We start from the raw sequence: 24612 nt of genomic DNA, 5'->3' as shown, positions 1-24612 counted from the left end.
GGCCGTTTGGTCTCAAAGTGGGGGGCCCAAATATATGGTAGGGGTGGACGAATTGGACTAGAGGAGGAGTCCTTCCTCCCTACTTCAGACGGATAGGAGGTGGACTCCTCCTCATGGTGGTACCTCCCCCCTTCTTTTCACCTATAAATATGTGGAGAGATACTCTATAGAGACACACCAATCTTTAGGGATCTCTCCCACATGAATTCACTCTCAACACGGTCTAATTAGTCGGCAGGCTCTAATCCCCATCTAATTGGTCCAATAGAGTTAGACTCCTAATCAGAGGGAACACTGCTAGGTCATAACCCACAATTGTAAGGGGTCTATCCTAGCCTTTTCGAAAAGTAAGAGTCTCCAACCCAGCGAAAAGCGGAAGAAATTGGTTGATGGAAAATAACAAGAGTTAGCTGTAAAAGTTGCAAAGAGTGTTTTATGATTTGTTTGAAAGCAAGAGTAGTCACAAGAAAGTAAATAGTAAAAGCATCTCTAACAGATCCGGTATACACCGTCCCGCAAAAATCCGTTTACAGGATACGGCAAAACATTTTTTTGATATGACTTTTGCTCTGCCAGCACAAATCCCTAAAAAAATCATGGTCCTGGCAAAATTGCATCCCCCCAAATGCCAGCTAAATTACGATTGGGCCGCATCCCCGCCGCGCTTGGGCGAACGGGCTCGGCAGCCATGGCTAGCGTGCTATGCGGCGGGAGCGGCAGCATGGCGGCGCCGTGCGGGGACTTGGGCACCACGACCACGAGGAGCAAGCAGCAGCAACAACTAGCTAGCGGCGGCAACAGCTAGCTAGCTCGCGTAGCTCGTGGCTCGAGTAGCGACAACGGTAAGCGAGGCGGCGGCAGCTCGCGGGGCAGCTCCAGCAGTGGCGGCAGCTAGGGTCCGGTGGTTGCTGGCGTCGAGGCGTTCGGCAAGGCCGCGCTCAGGGAAGACCGAGGCGGGAGCCGAAACTTCTCTCTCGCCAACCGTTTATAGGTTTTGCAATCCCTTATAAAAAAGAACTCAAATCCCGTAAATATGAAGGAAATGGGCCGCGGTTTGAAGGATCCCTAAAAAAATTCCGGGATGGACGAACATACGGGATTTGTTCCGACCGGGAAATTAGCCTCCGCCCGTAAACCGGCTTTTATTTTGCCGGATGGCCCGGGTTTGCGGGTTCTGCTAGCTAGAGATTCTAACAAAAATTGCAAACTGTGTGAATTGACTTGAGGCCAAACGGGTCCATGACCCCTACAAAAGTTGGTGAAAATTTACTAGTAGTACTATGCATTCTCGTTGCTCAGGGCCAGCCCATTTGCCGATAGAGCGATTCAGAAAGCAGTCTGTCCGCCTCCAGCCTCCGCGTCGGCCGCCGGCGAGGTGACAGCTTATCCTGAGCTCTGACCAGCAGTCACTTCTGACCTCCTCCTCGGAAGCCCCATCCCCTTCCAACCACGCGGCACGCCCACGGCTCGCCGTCCCAGTCCGCCCACACCGGCAGCCCGCGGGCCGGCGCCCGAGGCTCCTCTGGCTTCTCCGCGCTTGGAACCCCGTTATCCGTACACGGTTCATCCATGCCGGCAGTGCACGCTGAGACGCCGCTCCCTCGTCGGCTCGTCGCCCACTCGCCGTGGACCCTTGGTTTTGGTTAGGTATGTTCAGTAAGCACCTCCTATTTTTCTGATTAGTCCAATCGCCCAAGTTGTCCTATTTTTCTGATTAGTGCAAGCGCCGAAGATGATTTAGTACTAAAATTTCGATGTCGAACCCCAGTAGTGTACACCCATTGGTTAATTGTTGAAATTTGGATGCTTTATGCAATTTTATTTATTTATGAAGCAATGGGGAAACAGCAGAGTCGATGCAGCCATTGGCGGAAATTGGTAAATCTCCATCATCTCCTGATGGTCTAGCATTGGTGGTCGTTAGGTGTAGTATTTTCTGGAACCAAAATTTACTTACAATGCCCAGGTATGTCTGAACTTGTCATATCTGTTTTATTTGGATGTGTTCATCTTGATGATGCCCAAGTAACATCCAAAAAAAATTGTGTGTTCTAATATAGTGATATGGTCAATTGTGTGAACTGATGACATGTTCAATTGGTCATTTAATTATCCCTTTCTATTCTACGACTTAGTAGTATCCTTTTTCATGCATATTGTGTGTCTGATATGGAGTTGACCTACAAGTTCATGACCATTGTAATCCTCTCAACAATAAAGACATATATGTAGGACGTAGGGCTATTACTCATCCCTGGACCTGAACCTAGGTAAAACTACCATGTCACCTTCATCGCCGTTGAGATCCCTTTGGGCACCATCTGTCACTCTACATTCCTCGACTCCATGTAGATCATAAAATCGGATGTGCATTAATCGTCGACACTTTTCAACAGCAAAAGATTTTCTGATTCCTTGTAAGTTATCCACCTGACTATTGGATCCATATGTGGTCCTTACTTTAGTGTGTGGAGGCATGACATTCTCAGATATCTTGGTGTAGCCAAATCTATCTTCAACCTATTTTGATTATGGTCTACCAGTAGGACCATTGATGCATAAGTGCGTCATGTTATCCCTACTGAGGCTATCTTAGCCTCCACTGACATGTTTATTCTATTTTCTATAAGACTTGACGCTTCATAATAAAAGATGGTTGCGTGCATCAATCAATGAACATATTATGAGCTCTCATTTAGCCTTGCTAATGAGTACGGTCAGCAGGGTCCCTCCTGTTTAGCCTTTTATACTGTATCTGACTTCTGGAGCAAGGAAATATCCAGAGATTTACTCTCTTCAACTTCATCAGTTAAATATGACAGCTCACCATGTATTGCACAGAATTTCTGGTAGAAATAAATAGCAAAAGAAACTTGGAAGACAATACAGATGGTACTGTTTTTCCTAGGGTACCAAATTGATGAACTCCTCCAAGGAATATAGCTTCATGCGTATCTCTTTTGGAAAGCGTAGCACTAAAAGCTGATTTATTTTCTCTCTCTTGGAAAGCTGCAGCAAGTAAACAATCAAAATTGACAGTCTCTTCTAATATTTGTGTTTGATGTGTGTGACCGATATTCCTTGACCAGCTCACGAAAGAGAGATCCTTCAGTCTCCATGAGCTTTGCAGGCTTGTCATACTCTGCTACTCTCCCTGAAGTGTTCATGCGTACATCATTAGTATGGGAAAGATCTACAATATACTCCATATTTGGTATCAACTATAATTCATAAATTCCATATAAATTGGTGTTGTCAATAAGATGATGGGTTGAACTATAAGAAATAACTATATTTCTAATAAGTTGCTGGTAAGAGAAACATACCATCTCTCAATGCAAGTATCATATCACAGTCCATAACTGTTGGTATACGGTGTGCAACTGTAATAACGGTGCAATATTTGAACTCTGTTCGGATCGTTTTCTGAAGGACAACATCTGTTGCGTTGTCTATAGAGGCTGTCGCTTCATCAAGAACTAAGACGCGGCATCTTCTCAAAAGTGCGCGTCCCAGACAGAAGAGCTGTCTTTGGCCCATGCTCCAGTTCGACCCATCTTCCACAACTATTATGATAGGATTTTGATCAGTACCATGAATAAGATAGTTCCAAACATCATGCTGGCAGAAGGATATATAGCTCTGTCCATAGGCAGGTCTGGACGCAATTTCTAAAGACATTACATTCAACACATACACATTGAACATGATTTTGTTTTTGCTAAGAGCCCGTTGGTGTATTTGAAGTACTGGCCTGCACGCCCATGGTACTCCTCCTTTGGTGGAGAATACGCTAGGAGGACTACTAACAATTTAACATATTTAGTAGCAGATGCATTTTCACACCTATTTGAATTTCTGGAATAACTAGAGCGGAGTTTTCTGTTTACCCAATCTATTAGTTTCAAAAGAGGAACTCCGTAAACCAATTATAGATGAAGTGCAGTTTCATACCAAGTGAATCCAATCCATGTCCCTTCTCTTGGACAGCTTCAAGAAGTTGACATTTGCCAAGAACCTGTATCATAATAACAAATGGAGTAGCCACTTTAGTGGTTCCTTTTGAAATGTACATGTGCCATAAAATGAGAAAGGAGGCCCTAAGCCTAGCTCAGTTGGTGGAAGGTGTGGCTGCAGCTGCACACTTCTACCAGGCAATCACTCATGTTTAAGTTTTCAACCCAACTTTCGGTGCCAATTTCTTCGATGAATGAAAAGTTGTCAAGTAATTCCTAGGCAATCTAGTTTTTATATGAGAAAGGCAACTTGTCATCTGAGATTCCCCTAATTGGCTAACTTGGTTTATTCGCCCTACTTTGATAATGTGCTGAACTTTCTGAATTTGTTAGGTACTCACTCCGCCCCATAATAATATGCAGATTGGTATTCGTGAAAGTCAAGCTTCACAAACTTTGACCACACAATACCTAATATATACCAGATGAAAATAAATTTCGTGATGAATCAAATGGTATTGATTTGGTATTTTACATGTTGATAAATTTTTTTATAAACTTGGTCAAAGTTTACAAATTTTGACTTAAAAAATTCGAATGTGCACTATATTTTCGGACAAAATGTCAAAGTAACTGAGTTGAATTGCCACAGTACTAAAGATGACTGTCACATGATTAAACATTATAGCAGGTTGTTTTGATCTAATACCTTTTCATCATAATATTATCTGATCAGTGGGTAAAATGAGAAAAATCAACGTAGATAGCAGGGTAAATCTTACCTCCCATATTTCTAGATCTGAGAATTGTCCAAGAGGATCTAGATTATATCTTATTGTACCATGAAAAAGTATTGGATCTTGTGGAATGATACCCAAACGCGAACGCAGGTCATGTAACCCTATCGTACCGATGTCCATAGAGTCTATAATTATTTTCCCTTCATCAGGTTCAACAAGACGAAATAATGCACCAATTAACGTTGTCTTGCCACTTCCTGTCCGACCAACTATACCAATCTTATCTCCACCTTGGAACTTGCAAGTGATTCCATGTAGTACAAGGGGAGTATCTTTCCTATACCTGATCTGTTGAATGAAAATTAATCGCTTAAATTTGTTAGTACTGTTAGGTGTACATGTAAATATTTATATTTGATTACCTTCAAATCTCTAAGTTCCACATAGCCATCTTGGGGCCAATCTTGCAATGGCCGATTTTCTTCAATAACTTCCGTTGCTTCACTTTGTATGTCCATGTACTGGTTCACCCGTTCCACTGAGATTATTTGATTCGCAAGGTTGCATTGGTTTTGAATAGAGCAAACAAAGGACACATTTAGCGAAAGACCATAGGACAATACCATTCCCACAAAACCTGTGCAAGTACGAAAGCAATGAATTAATTCTACTATTTGTAATGGTGCTATTCATAAACTGTATAGCATCAAATACTTATTTAGTTGACTCCGGCACATAAGCATTAGGACTTAAATACATTTTCATAAAAGATGAAAATGCATCCATAAAATCACCAGAGCAAGTGGTAGTTTGAGAAATGCATGGTGTTTCTTATTCACCCTATTCTGCCTGGACATTACTACCTCAATTAGTAAACGCAAGATATTCTAAAAAGTGTTCATTTAAACATTTCTAACTTCACTAGCAAGTAAAGCTTTTCTAACTTTGAGTACTATTATATGAAACGTGTATGCACAGGTAAGCTCAAAATACTATCATATTCTTTATCAATGTTATTTTCATAATATAATCTTTTCTAGTTTTCTACCAACATGCACATAACAAAAGTAACAGTCAAATAAATTTGTTGGAGACCCATGTCATGTCCAAAATGTTATCTATTTATGCGTGGAGGGAGTATAAGTATGCTCTCATGACAAAAGATATGAAAAGGTAGCAACATTTACATGGCAATGCATCTAACATTTATCACAAATTAGTTGTAAGCACCGATGGCCTTAGAACAAGCTGGCTACTCAATTTTGTCCAATTGAAGCAGCATGGTGTTCATACAGTTGCTTACCAGGGCTAAAAGTTCCTTGAGGAAGAAGAGCCATGACAAAGGCAGAAAAAGAAAGCACGGAGGCGCTCATTATTTCCAGGCGTTGAATCAACCATTCAGTTGCGGCAAAATTACAGAAATATGCACTGGCATTCTTGTCGACAAGATCCAAATTTTTAGCAAAGAAACGATCTTCTTCCCCAAAGGCCCTTACTGTTATAGCCCCTGAAATCGATTCGCCTAAGTGATTCACCAGAGCAGACTTGGTAGTACCATTGATCCGCATCAGCTCCTTGGCCGAGGCTAGATAGTACCTCTACATGACCAAACATAATAGGTTTCAGTTAATGATAATTTTGAATACAAAACTGTAGGCTCATTCACGCCAGACAAAAATAGCAGCAGAGAACATCAATTGGTGAATCTAATCAAATAGTGACAGAAATGAGAATTAGCCATAAAGTAACAGTAATACCAATTACCTGCAACCTAATTGCCAAAACTATCATTGGCACAGATACAAATAAAACTTCCCATGTAGCAACAACCAATACCCCTAGATTGCTATATGTATTTAAAGTATCGCCAAGGCTAAACACGAAGGCAAATGGAAGATCGAGGTCAATGATACTCAAATCTGAAGAGGCCTGCATTAAAAGAAAAAAGAGAACAAGTTAATCCATCAGGAAAAAAAATCTCTGGGTGTAAAACAGAACTGTAGTTTATTTTATTTGCCATTTGTTTAAGAATTCTTACCCGGCTAAGAACCCTTCCTACAGGAGTAGAATCAAAAAAGGACATTGGTGCACGGAACATTGATTTGAGCAACTGGGAAAATAAGGATCTTGATGTCTGGATCCCAAGAACGACGACTACTAAAGATCTTGATAGCATGAAGAACATTGTGCAAACTCCAATTATAATGTACACAGAAATTAACTTCAGCGTACTAACATGAGGATTCTGGACATTAGCAGCCATCCATGAATTCTGTGATATTTGCCCAGCTACGAAAATTATGTGAAAAATAACACAAAAGGAGAAATACAGGAAGCCTTTGTTCTCGCGCAGATAAAGCATATAAGGCTTAACACCTGAATCCCCTTTTTCTCTTTCCTCTTTCTTGATCAGTTGATCTGCCGGCGATGGCTTCATAGACTCTGTATATCTGCTTCCATGAATACCATCTGTCTCCTTTATTGATACTTCCTTAGATCTTTGAGGGGGCATATTGTTATTAAGATCCGATGCACCAATAGTATCTTTATGGGCAGTGACAAGGTTTTTAAATTCTTCACAATCTGCCAATAAATCTTGATAAGGTGCAGACTGGATAACCTCTCCATCCGACATTAACTGCAAAAATTTATCGCAAATTTTAGATTAATCCACAAATAAATAAAGCTCATTACATATAAATATAAATTATAGAGGCACAAATATCATCAAATGGTGACTTTTTTGAAGTGGAGAGAGGTACCAAAATGGAGTCAAATGCAGGTAAAAAATCCACTTGGTGGGTCACCAAGAGAACAGTCTTGTCTGATAGAGCACTCATGACATATTCCTGTTACAAAGAGCTTTGTAAAGCAGTTCACAACCAAATAGTAATACAATCTGCCTCTGCTGAATATGATCCTTACATTGAAGAGACTTGTGGCTGTATGGGCATCAACGGCACTGAAAGGATCATCAAGAAGATAGATGTCCGCATTTTGGTATAGTGCACGAGCAAGCTGGACGCGCTGCTTCTGACCACCACTAAGATTTACTCCTCTCTCCCCAATTTGAGTACAATCTCCATATGGCAACATTTCAAGGTCCTTGACCAATGAGCACCTCATCAGTGTGTTGTGGTATCTTTCTCTGTCCATCGACGATCCAAAGAGAATATTGTCTTGCACGGTTCCTGTTTGGATCCATGCATTCTGAGAAATATATGCTATTTTCCCAGAGACTTGGATCTGAAATGTTTATGCAAAGATCAAGAATTTGATGTTAAGATGTTATGGAAAAACATGATTAATGTACTTCATGTTGGAAATATTACCAAGCCTAATTCTCATAACAACTTTGCAAACTTTCGTTAAAAGATGATGTTAGTAAAGAAACATACTGTGCCTTCAGTTTTGAGGACCTCTCCGAGCACAGCAGACAAAAGCGTCGACTTTCCTGAACCTACCTCTCCACAAATTGCTACCTTTTCTCCAGCTTTGACTATCAGATTTATATTCTTTAGAGTTGGTTTTGATGTACTCTCAAGATACACGAATTCATCGCTATTGGGTAATCAATGCCAACATAATATTTCTTCGTAACTTGCCTGTTTAGCTCAGGTGCATCAAGGAACTTTGATATCCGGGTGAAAGCAACCTTAGCTTGTATGACAACTGCAATTACATCGGGTATTGACCTAACTGGGTCTTGCACAAGACGTAGAGTTGCCACGAAGGTGAAGACATTACTAGCATCAAGAGGAATTTTCAGAAGATAGCATGTTAGAAAGGTCACTGCTGAAACCAGGACAGGTGATGCCCAGAACAGGAAACTGTTGTACGCCCTACTAAGCTGGAATGCTGACAACCACTTGTACTCAACCTCCCTCAACCCCTCGATGACCTTCTTGAAGTGAGCTTCCCACGCATAAAGTTTCAAGACCTTCATGTGAACTAGTGACTCAGACATGGTCTTCAATCTCTCATCTTGTGCTTCCATAAGTTTACTCTGAAATCTGTGTTGCAGTTTGGCCAATGGAGCGTTGCAGAGTACAGTGATAATGATGACAACCAATGACGAAAACATTGCAGCACCGACCGCATTGTACAGAATAGCCAGGGCAATGCAAAGCTGAACAATTGTTGTCCATGTTTGGTGGAACCAGTATGGGAATTCCCCAATCCGATAGGCATCAACGGTCATGTAGTTCATAATTTCTCCAGTAGAGTGCTTCATTTTTGCTGCATTTGATAGCCTCTGTTGTTTCTTGTAAATTGCTGCTGATAGGAGTGACCTCACTTGCAGTCCTAATCTCCGAGTGCGGAAATACCACTGTCTCTGTGAGAAGGATTCACAGCATTTGCAGACGAATATTACCACAGCAAGTACATATCCTTCATGTTTAAAGGTCCCTTTCCCAAGTGATACATTGACGAAATCCCTGAGAAGTATTGGGCCTGTGGACAAGGACAGAACCTTGAGCAAAGCAAAGAAACCCGAGACCAAGATGGCATGCTTGTGGCAAGAAACAATAGTCCAGAAGAATGATGGCGTGGGGTGCGACGGCGACTGCTTCTTGCCATTCAGCTTCTCCATGAACATCGTGTACAGGTTGCGCGCTCGATCTGTTGTGCCTAAAAGTGGCATGTCTTTGTCCTCAAGGGGCTTCTCATAGCCCATCTTCATCAGAGGATTCAACCACCAAAATGTCATCTTGCTAAAAAAATCAGCTTTAGCAAAGGGAGTTACCTGACTGTCAGAATCAGCTACCTCACTGTCTGTCTCCGTGTTCAGGGGCTTGTACAAACCACTTCCACTTCCTCCATAACCCTCTTCATCATGGCTGTGCCGCATGCCATAAAGGAGGAGAACTGCACCTGGTAGGGACAGAACATCTAAACATGCCTTAATGGTGACCGTCTTCTCTGCAACAATATTAACAACCGAAGAACAACAGATGAATGCTGCACAGATGGTCAGCAGGACCGGCCAAAATCTAACAAACGCTGCTCCAAGAAACAGAGGCCTGATGCTGAAAGCGAAGCTGGCAAGGACTAGATTCAGTCCTTGAGATAATGTTACAAGCCACCAATGTGGAAGGTAAACAACGGAAGCAACCTTATTGAATCCAGTCCCCAGCATCCACAGACCTAGCCCGAGATAAACCAAACCCAGGCAGCCATTGAACACCACAGCCGAGAAGTGCAGCGGTGAGCTGAGCGAGATGAGCTGTCGCGCGGACACTCTGCTATTTGGAATTTTGACTAGCAACTGGAGCATGAGCACGAATACGAGCAGCGCAACGACACCGGTCGCCACTAGGTGATTAATACAGGTAGAGGAGTCGAATATTTCCTTTAAAGCACATGATGCCACATGTTGGTTGGTGCATATTGATCTGCCACACAAGTTCATCACCCAAGAACCTGAAATGCAGTTGCAACGTACAATGGTGAGATGAGATTATTCCCGGATTTTAGTTGTGCATGGTCAAAAGGTAACAATAATTATAGTCTAAGAAATGATTTAACATGAAGTTGATTTAGTTTCTAGCTATGTACTCTCTCCATATCACAAAACACAAATACATGTCCTTTTGGACGTGTTTTAAGTCAATTTTGAAAACTTTGACTATATATATTGTCTGAGATTAAGAACATGTAAATCAAATGTTCAGATTGATCTCCAAAAGTATATGTATGATATAATTACTTTCTTGTGTTATATATACACCATAGTAAAAATTAGTGGTCAAAATTTAAATCTTGAAGACCGTGCTAGTATACAAAACGACATGTATTTTTGTGGCATGGAGGGAGTAACAAGAGAAAGTGAGGAGAGAATTTACTTGTGATGGAACCCATATGTATTGCACTCTCGGCTGGATCGGGTCTTGTTGCAGCCCTGCGCCAATCATGAACAAGAAAATAGTTATACCAGACAAAGCAGTGAAAATGTTACATTCCACAGGTCTTTCGAAAAACAACCCTCTAACACAATATTCACTGTCATCTCCATTTCTCTTGACTTATTTAGATTTTTTTTTTAATTTGCCTCGATGTATGCATTGAAATATAATTCAGAAAATCATGGAAAACAAATCTTAGTGGAAAAGGCATGAATATTGTGACTTGTGGTTAGCATTCAAAATCTTTCTATTTTAGGCACCGGATTTACTTGGTTAGGGCACAAAAGTATTCCTTTTGTGTCAAAATTGACATGAACACATACACCAACATGATGCTGGATTCTTCTTCTTATTATTTTTCGTGATTGTTCGTCCTGGAAGTTCTATTGATGTGCAAAAATAGGAACTGAGTGTGTGTCCTCTTTTTAGTGATGACCACTACGAAGTGAGATAGTAGCATTAGCGCCAAGAGAATAGAGAAGAGACTACTTGTCCTAGACCAATTACTGTACACTAGAAGTTTTACTATACACTGGGCACTACAAATCGCTATATTAACTTAGGTAAGACCCAATAGTATTAAGAATAGGAGCAGGTAGACCATGGTCCATAAATTTTCTATCGATAAAGTAGAGTGGGGGTACTAAAAACACTAGTTCTGAATCAACATTAGAGAGGCCAAATTCCACGAAATTACTCTGGGGTGACACAGAAATTCCAATGCCGGGAACACAAAAGATGCAAAATCGAGGAACCCAAAAGGTGAAGAAGAAAGCAGTACTCGTCAACTAGGTACCTTCTTCACGATCCACGAACAAGAGGGAGATGATTTTCAGAGGGCCAGTGGAGAAGAGCAGAAGTGTTTTTTCCAGATGAAAAAACGATAGGAAAGGCAATGCAAGTTCACGCAGAGAGAAAGCAAGGATCCATCACCCGGTCTCGAACAGAAGCCCCGGATTGTGTTTCGAAGCTCGCGGCGGCGACGAGGAGACCAAGCATGATTGCCAAGAAGCAGGGCCTTCTTTTTGTGGAGTGTATATGAACAATGATGATGCCAGTGTTGTCTGTGTTGACCTCTCAAGCCGCAAGGAAGTGAGCAGTAGCTTTGGCATCCTCCTCGTCGCCGTGAGCTTTCTTTATCGCTATGCGAGGGCATATGCATGGGGTCGTCCCCACGTGGTGCGCGATGCCGCCGATGCGCATGTGACCCGGCCGGTGGTGACCGGTGAGTGGACGGCGTATCCCGCATCCGCATCGCTTCTCTTGTCGTCCGTCACCGCGGGGTGGATGGCCTGAAACAAATGCTAGTCGCCTGGGAGTGGCTTCTTGGAGAGTAAGAAAACGCTTTGTTTCGTTAACTACTCGAGCATCAAGATTAGGTATTTTTTAGGTCAGACGGCTAGCTACATCGACCTAAACATATATTAGAAATCATAGCCAACCTTAGAATTATCGAAACTGCATAGTGAAATGTACCTCTGCTACCTCTAGTGTTTCTTGTACTAACTTTATAGTTGATGAATAGATCGGAACTTTTTTCCACAAAATAAAAAAAATGTCACACAAGTGTTCGGGCTACCAGGCTAGTTAAATCTCACTCTTCTACTTACTGCCAGCCACCTGGGCATTGAAGCTAGCTAAGAACGCCCCACACCTTGGCATTGGGTTTTATTTTATTTTTTGCCATTTTTACATAACTGATACAGGCTTTCCATGAAGATACTCCATTTTGAGCCAATAAAGTCCATCCTTAATTTGTCAAAAAAAATGAAGATGCCGCATGCATCGGCCTCCCTGGTCACCAAAACCCTGCTGCTTGGCCCTCCTACAGTCCTACTTCGGTGTCAGCTAGGCTTTCACGCTCTTCCTTGCGCTGGCTTGTAAAATCTTCATGTCTCTCTATTGATTCCCCGGCTTTTTGCCTGCTCAGCCCATCCAAAACATGTGGTTTTTCTGGGATCCTAAAGGTTACTCCCTCCGTTCTGAAATAGATGACCCAACTTTGTACTAAAGTTGGTACAAAGTTGGGTCATCTATTTTAGAACGGAGGGAGTACATAGCAGGCAGACACTAGTGCTTGTCAAAGTTGTCAGCGTGGGGCATGAGCATGCAAAAATCTTAGAAGAATCGATGCCTACATTAACAAGGAATAAAGAAGGGGGAAAAGGAAAGGAAAACATGTGAGGTTTTTTGGGATCTTTACAGGGCAGGTGGACATTAGTGTTTGTCAAAGTTGTCACCGTGGGGCATGAGCATGCAAAAATCTAAGAAGAACCAATGCCAGTACACGAAGGAATACAGAAAAAGGAAAAAAAAGAAAAAGGGACAAATGCTGCTATGGCCTAAAAGAATCATTTTTTCTTTTGCACAGTGTGGGTCACCGCCTCCAACTTAGATCAAAGCTTCTACATGCTCCATTTTGTTCTGCAAGTACTCGAGACAATTCTTATTTGCATACTTCAATTTATCACACAGAGGCAGGCGATCCCATTGCTGCAACACCGTTCAGTGCTATGCAATCCGTCTTGTTGAGCTCAAACAGCTTAGCGCCAAACACTATGGTTTTGATGATGTGATCTTTGAGTTTTTTTCCAACGCCAAGCTGTGTGTTGCTCTTCTGCAAAAAAAAAAAAAAAAAAAGGTGCTTTGCTGACGCAGCCAACTTGGTGCGGAGGAAAAGATCATACTTGGTTAAAAAAATTATACCAAGGTTACTTTTTTTATCAACTTTGTAATGAACATCAGTTTTATCAATTCACATGCTCACAAGAGTGGACGTGCTAGTGGTGGGAATCAGTTGGCATTTTTCTCTCTGTCCCTACGACCTCCGAGCATTTCAGAAATGGGGGATTAAGGTTACTCCAAAAATCCTGAAATAAATCCAAATACATGTGAGAGAGTACATATCTAGTCTAGAACTTAAATCCGAATGGATAGGTTGCACCATTGAATCTGACCAACTAAGTTACGTTTGGTTCGCTAATACTTTTGTTGTTAGATAGGTATAAGTAAAACTACAACAACTAATATGTAAGTTCATTTCCGGTACATATTGATTGTTTGACATTGTATAAGATCCATAGTGTTGATGGATGTCATAATTCTAGGCATCTTAGAAAAAGACTTTTACATACTTTTAGTACTAGTATTTATAAATACGCTCAAGTTTTCCATGTGGCGTAAACTATTCAAACGAGGAGCAAAGCCAGGCGGCGTCAGCAGTAGTGCGTCAACGGAGCTCCGGTGCATTGTGTCGTGTGGACTGCGAGAGGAAAGTTGCATCACATCGATAGGGCGACGAATCCGGAGCTCCGTGTGCGTGTTAAGTAGTACTACTAATCACTCAAAAAGGTTTTTAATTAGCTGCATCAATCCTTTGGCGACGAATCGAATCCCGTAGTAAGTGGAAAGATGCATGGCCCCGTTTCAAAAGAACGATGCATACATGGATTCCCCACAACCAGGGCAGTGCCGACAAGTACTGCATGCGATGCGATCATCGAAACTTCTGCACGAGGAGCGTATCGCGCTCAACACACGAGGGCGAGCACTACAACACGGTTGACTATCGGAGGCATTCTGTAGAAGGCGTTTTGGAAAGTGCCTTTGATTAGCTTACTTGCCGGCGTTCTGAAGAAAATGCCTTCTAAAGTCCCTGTTAACAAGGCGTATATAGAAAATGCCTCGGAACATGCTTAATGAGCGGCACTATGGAAAAATGCCGTGATATGTTACAGTATTAGGGGCATTTCCCAAAACGCCAATACAGCTATGGAGGCGTTTTTCAGAAAAGGCCGTAATATGTCAAAGTATGGGGGGCATCTTGTAAATTGCCAGCACACAATTGAAGGCGTTCTTGAGCAAAAACGCCTCGGAATCCCTGTCAGTTTATAAAAGAGACCCTAACGTATGAAATAATTTGTATTCGGCCATCCACTTCTGCAACACGTCTGTGCCAGACGCCAAATGTATCAAGCGTATTTTTCTACGTATATACCCCTACAAAGGAAAACTAGGATTCGGTGGCAAGATCTCTCCTGAAATCACCACGAGCACACCGGTTCGAACTATACCCCTCTTAAAAACTTGCGCGAGCCGTTCCACCCTTAGAGCATCAATTTGTTTAGTCCCACATCGCTTGCCGAGCTAAAAATTGTCCTGTTTAAAAGGAGAGCCACGTATTTCCACTCCATAGTACTTTAATAGCAGAAGTGTCAAGGCGTCTGATGTCAGGGAATTTCTGTACATGTGAACTGTGATTGTGATGAGAACTATTTCGGACTTTGGATTGGATTCATTCCGCTCTACATAAATAGAAGGCACAATCGAACATGTGTTGGGGGGGGGGGGGGGGTGGTGGTGGTGCCCGCCCCGACCTAGCCCTTGTGATGTTGTTTGCTTTTTTAATTAGCTGCTCGATGTACCTTTGGAGGCGTTCCAGAAATTGCCTTGATTACGTGAGAATCGGAGGCGTTTCCCAAAAGTGCCAACATATGCCTTTGCCTTCGCGAGTATTCTTAGCGTTTATCAGAAACGCCGTGTTAGACATTTGAAGGCATCTTTCAGGCATTTAAAGGCATTTTTAAATGCCTTCTAATCTCCACCGTGGTGTGGTGGAGGTTCCAAGGATTAAACGTGTTTTGTTACAACGCACAAGTATTTAGCTACTCGTGTTACAATGCAACTAGCGACATACTACTACCCTTGTTAGGTCAGAATCACCTTGTGCAGCTACAAAATACTGGCCACCTAGATCTGACCACAGACCACCAGAAAAGGGTATCGTTGTCAGTTTTTTTTAATTATTACTCCATGGGTCACGACCACCAGACAAGAGTATTTGGATTGCTTACCACATATGTCACATGGTCAGTTTTGCTTCACCACAATCAGTAGTAGTTTCAGGGGCCTACAGACAAGACAAAGGGCAGCATGGATTGCCGATAGTTAGCTAAGCAACAACCAGTGGCTCAAATCAAACTTTGCAAGATCGTAGAAAACTACGGTTTTCCTCTTAGAGCACGTTTGCACGCGTAGGAAAAATATTGGGAGGGGTCTAGATCAGCTGCTGCTAACATTGCACAACCGCGTTTTTTAGTTGAAAACGGGTGAACCAAAAAGAAAAACGGTAATCAAAACGACCGGCGAGCACTACACCACGGTGGAGATTAGAAGGCATTTAAAAATGCCTTTAAATGCCTTCAAATGTCTAACGCGGCGTTTCTGATAAACGCTAAGAATACTCGCGAAGGCAAAGGCATATGTTGGCACTTTTGGGAAACGCCTCCAATTCTCACGTAATCAAGGCAATTTCTGGAACGCCTCCAAAGGTACATGGAGCAGCTAATTAAAAAAGCAAACAACGTCACAAGGGCTAGGTCGGGGCGGGCACCCCCCCCCCAAACACATGTTCGATTGTGCCTTCTATTTATGTAGAGCGGAATGAATCCAATCCAAAGTCCGAAATAGTTCTCATCACAATCACAGTTCACATGTACAGAAATTCCCTGACATCAGACGCCTTGACACTTCTGCTATTAAAGAACTATGGAGTGGAAATACGTGGCTCTCCTTTTAAACAGGACAACTTTTAGCTCGGCAAGCGATGTGGGACTAAACAAATTGATGCTCTAAGGGTGGAACGGCTCGCGCAAGTTTTTAAGAGGGGTATAGTTCGAACCGGTGTGCTCGTGGTGATTTCAGGAGAGACCTTGCCACTGAATCCTAGTTTTCCTTTGTAGGGGTATATACGTAGAAAAATACGCTTGATACATTTGGCGTCTGGCACAGACGTGTTGCAGAAGTGGATGGCCGAATACAAATTATTTCATACGTTAGGGTCTCTTTTATAAATTGACACGGATTCCGAGGCGTTTTTGCTCAAGAACGCCTTCAATTGTGTGCTGGCAATTTACAAGATGCCCCCCATACTTTGACATATTACGGCCTTTTCTGAAAAACGCCTCCATAGCTGTATTGGCGTTTTGGGAAATGCCCCTAATACTGTAACATATCACGGCATTTTTCCATAGTGCCGCTCATTAAGCATGTTCCGAGGCATTTTCTATATACGCCTTGTTAACAGGGACTTTAGAAGGCATTTTCTTCAGAACGCCGGCAAGTAAGCTAATCAAAGGCACTTTCCAAAACACCTTCTACAGAATGCCTCCGATAGTCAACCGTGTTGTAGTGGAGAGAGCGAAAAACCCCGGAGCAAGGGCTCAGGAAAAAGACTCTCTAGGGCAGCCGGCCAACACGGCCGGCGGACGAACCCTAGGTACCGGCAGCGGTCATGGAGACCGACCGCCCCGGGGGCGGCGCGCGGGTGCGGAAGCGGCGACGGGTAGAGTTTAGGATCGTGATAAGACTGATACCATGTTAAACGGGAGAGAGGGAGATTTGGTGGAATAGTTGTTGTATTGCTTGAGCCACGTGGGCATATATATAGGAATACAATGATCTACTTGAAGTACAAAATAAGCCAGAATAAATCCTACTCTATCTCGTTTTTCCTAACAATCAACATACTCAATAGTAACACTCAACTGGATACAGGAGCTATGGGTGGCGGCCAGCTTCCAATTGTGGAAGTTGCCTTCGCTACCACCTAGTACAAATTTGATTCCGTGTGTTCAAAGCCAAAGTTCACCTCATCGAAAAAACTTGACGGTGCATAATTTCCCGAAGGATCACCGCATACCTGCACGGAGCTCCAATTTGATATTTGTGACAACTTCAACACAATACAATGCCACCTGAACCAACATTTGCTAAACGTATGGATGGAACCTACGGATTGGAATTTACGTACGTAGTGTCCCAACCAGGTGACATCAGTTCGTAAACGTCAAACCCTTAACTGTAGGATTACTCCACATAAACCGTGGAGGAGATCAAGGTGTGACTGACATTCACAAATGCTATATGTCGGCGGCCTACATGCCCTGGGGTGGCCGAATTTTCTCCCCGGTTGTTATTCTCCTTTTGGGGTGGGAGGGGGGGTCTCTTTTTTATTAACTAGGTGATACCCCGCGCATTGCTGCGGGAACTTGTTGCATTTTTTCTTACCGGTATATAGCAAAATGTTTGAACAATGTCGTGGCACCTTAGCACGCCAAACTATCTAAACAGACAATGTTTACATATGAAAAGATGGCAACAGGGCCAGTCAGAAGTTATTAGTTGCTTCAGTGTAAATTTTATTAAATACATACGCTATTGTACTACTTTTTGTAAGATATAGAAACTAAACTTGATGCAATAGTTTTTGGATGCAGATTGTGCAATCATGATAAAAAAAACATGTTCTTTGCATACTTCTCCCAAATATCTCCAAAGTGAAAAAAATTATTCACATCAACTGAAACATTAATGTTAATGAAAAATAACATCATAACCTAGGATTACCTGGCCCGGTGACTTGAGAATCAATAATGTAAAAATCTTAAAATAAACAATCTTACATCAGATAAATTGACAAACCTAGACTGTTGAATGCCAATATTTTTTTTTCTTGTTCAATCCAGAAGAGATCAAGATGAACATGCCCTCAAACAAATGCAAAGTATGATACTCATGTGAGCCATGTGTCGGATCCCCTATTGTACTGCCATGTCTATTGGATAACCTGCAATATGTCAACATGGTTTAAAACCCGCAATACTTTGGATAACCAGCTATCAAGATAGACATGGTTTAACTCGCAAAAAAAAGATGAACATGGTTTAGACCATGCACTTTTTTCCATGTCCAAAGCGAAAATTCTAACACATGTTCTTTAGAGAAAAGAATTACGGGATCTCTGACCTTCTGAAATTGTACATGATCATGATTTTACAACACCACAGAAAATTTGAATAAGAATGGCAGGGGATCATCGCAGCTCCTTGTCGTCGATTCTGGCGATCGCGAGGGCTGGCGAGGTCGGATGCGGAGTCATAGCCGTCGGATAGCGAAGATTCGAAGGCATCTGCCGGTTCATAGAAGAGAGGGAGAGAGAGATGAACTGCAGACCAAGAACATCGATTAGACAAAGATTTTCAGTCGCGACAAACGATGGCGATTACCTTGTGATGAGGTGGCACTGATCCACTCGACCACCCCTATGCGCATCTTTGTCGCCTCATTCTGCATGATCTGGACGTCACATGTGCGACATCGTGGCCACCAGTGTCATCGACGCCTGAACATGCCCTACCCCAACGCCGCCACGCACCACTGCTACGTACCTCCGCCATAGTCCTGTGGAGTGGGGAGTCGCCAACCACGGTTGGGTAGGACATGAGGGCAACGCCGCAGGCGATGGCTGTGCGGCGGAGGCAGTGTCTTCCACAGACAGCCGGCTAGTCCTAGAATACTTGTATAGAGATGGAGAGATTGATGGGCAATCAATTGACCGATGAGTTAATTAGCGCTCGCGCTGGTTCGATTCGAGAGGCCAATCGCCAAGGAGTTACCATCCGCTAATTAGGGAGAAGGCTGAAACGATGGACCTTACCCATTGGGCTTTTTAGTGTCCAGTTTGATGAAGTGCACGTGTAAAGCCCAAGAAAAAACTGAGTCGAGGCTTAGCATTGCTACGGTGTGTGAGCGGTAAGGCTGGAAAGAACGAACCGGTATCTTCACTTAGCGGTGGCATCTCTTCGTAATTTGCTCAACCTTTAATCAGACGGCTGCACACTCCTCAACTTTACTGAATCAACGGCTATAATAACTAGAGTGACGTGGCTTCATGAGAAGGCAGGAAAATCACATATTGGGGTGCCCCTATTTAGATATAGAAGATATTATGGTTTTCTGTTTTACGTTTACATTTTTTACCTATTTGGTCCCTTTTTCCTTTTTTTTTGTTTTCTCCTTTTTATTCATTGTTATGTTCCTTTTTTCTATTTTTATTCTATTTTTTATATGAAGTACCTTCTACATAATATAAAAATATTTTTCTTAAAATACAAAAATGTAATTTAAAAAATATGTGAACTGTTTATAAAATGCACAGACACTTTTCAAAAAGAATTAAATGCACTACTTTGTAAAAATGCATGGACACTTTCAAAGTTATATGCCATCTTTTTAAAAGACATGAACACTTTTCAAAATTACAAGAACATGTTGTATTTAAATATAAGAACACTTTGTTTTAGTTATATGAAGATTTACTGTGAATACGTAAACATGTTATAAATTTACATGAATTTTTTGTAATATGAACTCTTCTATTATCAAGATATATATACGAATCAAAATTAAATACATGAATATTTTCTAAGTATACAAAACTATTAATATGTTGCATATTTTCTATAATGCATGATTTTTTACTTCTTTATTAATAACTTTATTATTATATTTTTTAACAAAAAATAAAATAAATCTTCATATATGTAATGGGGTACACCAATTGTGGTTGATTTAGCAGCAATGTGAAAGATGCCATGCTACTGCCCACATTAAGCGGCTTTCGTTATATGACACTTACTGCCTCAGTTTATGGACCAAAATGCACAACAGCACAAGGCAGCAAGCAAGCGCTGTCATTTGTTTGGGCTCATTTGGTTACATGAACCATTCTGTTGGGCTTTTGACCGGTTTTAGAAACCTTTCAGAACGTTCTTTACAGTTTCTTTTATTTGTTTTATATTACTTTTTTACTTTATCTTAACTTTTTTCGGATTTTATTTTCCTTTCATAAAATCTTGATAGTTGATGAAAAAGATTTCCAAAACTTAAAAATATTCAAATTTTCAAAGATGTTCAAGTATTTCAAAAATAGTAATGTTTGTTAAACATCAGGATTTCCAAAAAATCGGGATTTAAAAAATCAATAAGTATTGAGAAATTTTTATAAAATTTATTGGATCTTAAATTTGGAGAGCTATTTTCTAATGTTTGTGCCGATTTTTTAAAATTTAAGAATATTTTTTTTGTGAATATATTTTTAAAATATAATAACAGTTTTTTAGTATCCTGCTTTTTCTACATTCTTGAAAAAAAATTAATTTTTTTTTGAAAAAAACAGACTAAAATTCCACGGAAACGAGAAAATGTAACAAATGAAAAATAAGGTAAGCGAAGCTTAAATGGGTTAGCCGTGTCACTCGCCTAAGCGATTGTGCGGCATTTTGGGTTTTTTTTCTTTGAAAGAGCTGCAAATAGGACCTCCCACATTAAGCGTGGCGCATAGCCGCACCCGCTGACATTCCACAGGCTTGATAAGACAGAAGCATCTGCACTCTAGAGAGTGGGCCTGTAAGAAAATAGGGCAAACATTTTTAAAGCCTAGTTGAACTAAAGTTACAAAACACGGGCCTATCTAGGTTGAATGCCCCAAAAAAACACAAAAATGCCCAAGAAAAAATTGAATAGTCTCCCGAAGAGAAGAAGAAACTTGAATCACCAAAATGCTCTACCAGATTGCAGCAATCAACTGGGTGTCTTTTTCTTCAACAGCCAAATGGGAGAGGCTTATTTACATGGAACCCGCCTAATCGGACCATCACTCATAAAAGATCTAGCGGCAAAGAAATAAAACACCGAAGCAGATTCGGAGTGAAAGTTCCGTGATTTCCATTCATCATAACCAGAGATCTGAACATTTGATGGTATGTAATGAATAATCTCACTGAACAAAACATGTCTATAGTTATACAATTGTATATCTTCCACTCTTCCTGATACCAAGGAAACCTCTGCTTTACTGATTCTTAATACAATCACAGGCATAGGAATACACTTGTGTCACTTGTGCCTCAACTCTTCCTCTCATACACAAAGCTTAATATACAGGCCACCATCTCTGAATGCTTCTCCCCTGCCCCTGCTGAATCTATTAGCCTCCTCTTATGGGTGTATGTCATAACTCTTTTGCAGGTGCAACATTGTTGCATCTTGGTGGACAACCAAGCACTCTCCGGGGTTTTACATGATCAACAACGACAATACGCAGCGATGTACTGGAGACTTCGTCCAACGATTGCTTATTGCAGAGAGAATTAAACACCAAAGCCATTCACTTATCTTCACAGGAATCAAAACAAAATAGCTGATGGTTTTGCTAGAGCGGCCCCCTTTAGAGAGCAATCAGTTCTACATGTAACCTGTTTAAAACTTTGAATGCTTCTCATATCGATACTTGTAGTAATTTGCAGAGGCTATCGGTCATGCCTCTACATCCATGTAACTGGCTGTGAAGCCTGCCAATCTGAAATTTAGTGTTATGATAAATAAAATGCATCTGATGGGGCTTTTGCCTGCCAAAAAAATGGTATCGGCTACAGCATTTAAATGTACGTACTCCCAGACTGCAGCAAACAAATTGGTGGTCGCGTTATTTGCAAGGAACACACCTAATTGGACCATCACAAAAAAGATTTTAAATAGCAACATTGCAAGTGCAACGGCCGGCAGGATTACGTGAACTGGGATAGAATCCATGCCACAGAAGCTGCAGAAAATACTTGGCATCCGCGGTGATGAGTGGCTCCTACTCATATCCGCCGACAGATCTTTCAAAACTTTGCCAGAGGTAGCCTCACAGAGTCACAGTAGCAGGCATCACAACAAGTTTATTCTGAGAGTGTTGCTGACAGCAAATTACCAAATCTTTCAGTTAATAGCAGAGAAAAATGATCGAGAAATAATAGTCTTAAGGGAAAGTTGTGCCTAAATGAACTTGTTTCTCTATGTACCACTGTTGTAAACTTTTCAGATTAAACGGATGGTGGTAAAAGGATCACACCAACATGAACAACAAAATGTAATTGCAAGAGAATTTCTTATGTACAGACCAAAAAAACTCAGCACGAGAATCATTCCTATGATGGCATCATCATACACCATACAAAGCATCCAAGCACAAAAGTCCATCCATAAGATCTCAGAAATGGGGATAAAATAGATCACTTCCTTTCCAATTTTTCCAACTGGTAATCAACAGCAAACGACCGTTACTTGAACTAGAACCTAGTAGTAACAATTCGAAGCACGGGTGGACTAGAATAACAGGACGGATCGAATCCAATCAGGATCAACCAGGATGGAACCGTGGCGGTGGCGGCCGGACGAACAGCCTAGGCGCGCTCCCCGCGGATGCGGCGTGCGAGCTGGATGTCCTTGGGCATGATGGTGACGCGCTTGGCGTGGATGGCGCAGAGGTTGGTGTCCTCGAAGAGGCCGACGAGGTACGCCTCGGCGGCCTCCTGGAGCGCGGAGACGGCGGAGGACTGGAAGCGGAGGTCCGTCTTGAAGTCCTGGGCGATCTCCCGGACGAGGCGCTGGAAGGGGAGCTTGCGGATGAGCAGCTCCGTGCTCTTCTGGTACTTGCGGATCTCCCGGAGGGCGACGGTTCCCGGGCGGAAGCGGTGCGGCTTCTTGACGCCGCCGGTGGCCGGGGCGGACTTGCGGGCCGCCTTGGTCGCCAGCTGCTTCCTCGGCGCCTTGCCGCCGGTGGACTTGCGGGCAGTCTGCTTGGTGCGGGCCATCGGAGCTGGGCTGGCTGCGGATCTGGCTGCTGCGACGCTCTGGTGTTTGGAGAATGAGATTTTCACTTCGCGGTGGTGATTTGGTGGAGAAATGGAGGTGGATTTTAAAGGGGATCGAGGATGGGTGTTTGGTGCTTCGCGCGCGATAATTTGGGAGTTCGGGTTTCCGCCAGGCTGGCCGGGGCCAGCGGAGGGTGGGATGGGCGCCGTTGGATCGCGGCGGAATGGAGGGCTGGGATTTGGGTTCGCGACCGTCACGCGGATCGTGATCCGTGTGCTCAATGAGCGGTGCTGCAGACTGGTGAACGAGTTCTTTTTTGGCAGGCTGGTGAACAAATTCTTTTTTGGCAGGCTGGTGAACGAGTTTTTATTTCTTCATTAATGGTAATCCCAATGCCACAAATTCGTTCCTTCTTATTTCTTCTTTGTGAAAATTCCACTGCCGTATGCTTATTCTTGCACATTATAGAAAAACGCAATTTGTTTGTATATTGTGTGCAAAAAAAAACATTGTTTGGTTTACTTTTTATATAATTTATTTCTTCTTAAAAGGTAATAGTAATATACTAATTCATTCCTTTTTGTAGAAAAAATTATTATTTTGATTTTTTGATTTTTTATTTTTTTATTTCTTCTTAAAGGGTAATATCAATGCCACTAATTCATTCTTCCTTAGAAAACTTCATTATTTTGATTATTTTGCTTTTATTTCATTGTCTTTCTTCTTTAAAGGTAATACAAATGTGAATAATGCATTCCTTCTTTTATGAATCTTTGTTTTTGAAAAAATGCATCATTATATGCTTATTCTTGCATATTACAAATAGCACATTCTAAAAAAATGTGCAAATTTTTTGTCATTGTTTCTTTTATTTTTATTTTTTTTCTTTCTTCTTAAAGGGCAATATCAATGCCACTAATTCGTTCTTTACTATAAAACTTCTTCTTTTTATTTTCTTTTAGATTTTTTTAGAATAATATAGGGGAAAGAAGAAGGTGGTTGGGTCTTTGGATCTTGATCAGGTGATGGGGATTGGTGGAGACTATTTGACTAAACGCCCCAAAATAATTAGGCACCTCAAATAATAGCCCCCATAACCTGGATATATACTCAATTTTTATAAAATGTGTGTGCAATTCATACCGCTGTCTAAAAAATTCACTGATATATACTTTTTTTTGCATATTATGAAACGGTGCAATTTCTATGCCAGTTGTGTGCAATTTTGTACCATTTTTTTTTTGTTTTATGTGTTTTTACATGCTTCTTTCTTCTTTCTTCTTTTAGGTAATACCAATGCTTTTAATTAATTAATTCTTAGAAAATTCTCTATTTTGGCTTTAGTTTGGTATTAGTTTGGGAATTAGTTTTTGTTTAGTGAGTGTTTCATGCATGTCGTCCTATCCATTTATCCAGCAAAGTTTAGCCTTGAATGGCATGTAGGTGTAGCCCACTCATGTATGGCATTCCCAGGAAATAGCATGCACGTGTAATCCATTCATGTATGACATCGTCCTAAATTCATAAATG

The 24612-nt window shown here is 41.7% G+C and overlaps 1 protein-coding gene, 1 long non-coding RNA gene and 1 pseudogene across 2 annotated transcripts; 1 reads left to right on the top strand and 2 right to left on the bottom strand.

The window, feature by feature from the left end:
* Positions 1-1295: 1295 nt before the first annotated feature.
* Positions 1296-8961, top strand: LOC123157944 (uncharacterized). Its single transcript, XR_006479211.1, has 3 exons — positions 1296-1647; positions 1835-8606; positions 8721-8961. It is a non-coding gene; the product is annotated as an uncharacterized lncRNA (long non-coding RNA).
* On the bottom strand, positions 2898-11714 carry LOC123157943 (ABC transporter C family member 10-like; annotated as a pseudogene).
* Positions 11715-22484: 10770 nt separating this feature from the next.
* On the bottom strand, positions 22485-23179 carry LOC123160991 (histone H3.2). The gene has a single exon (XM_044578839.1). The coding sequence runs from the start codon at positions 23079-23081 to the stop codon at positions 22671-22673; it is 411 nt and encodes a 136-aa protein (XP_044434774.1). The 5' UTR covers positions 23082-23179; the 3' UTR covers positions 22485-22670.
* Positions 23180-24612: the final 1433 nt, after the last annotated feature.

This window comes from Triticum aestivum, chromosome 7B (assembly GCF_018294505.1).
Source record: "Triticum aestivum cultivar Chinese Spring chromosome 7B, IWGSC CS RefSeq v2.1, whole genome shotgun sequence".
In the NCBI taxonomy this organism is placed as follows: domain Eukaryota; kingdom Viridiplantae; phylum Streptophyta; class Magnoliopsida; order Poales; family Poaceae; genus Triticum; species Triticum aestivum.
Note: the sequence above shows the minus strand (reverse complement) of the source record. Positions and strands in the feature narration are given on the sequence as shown.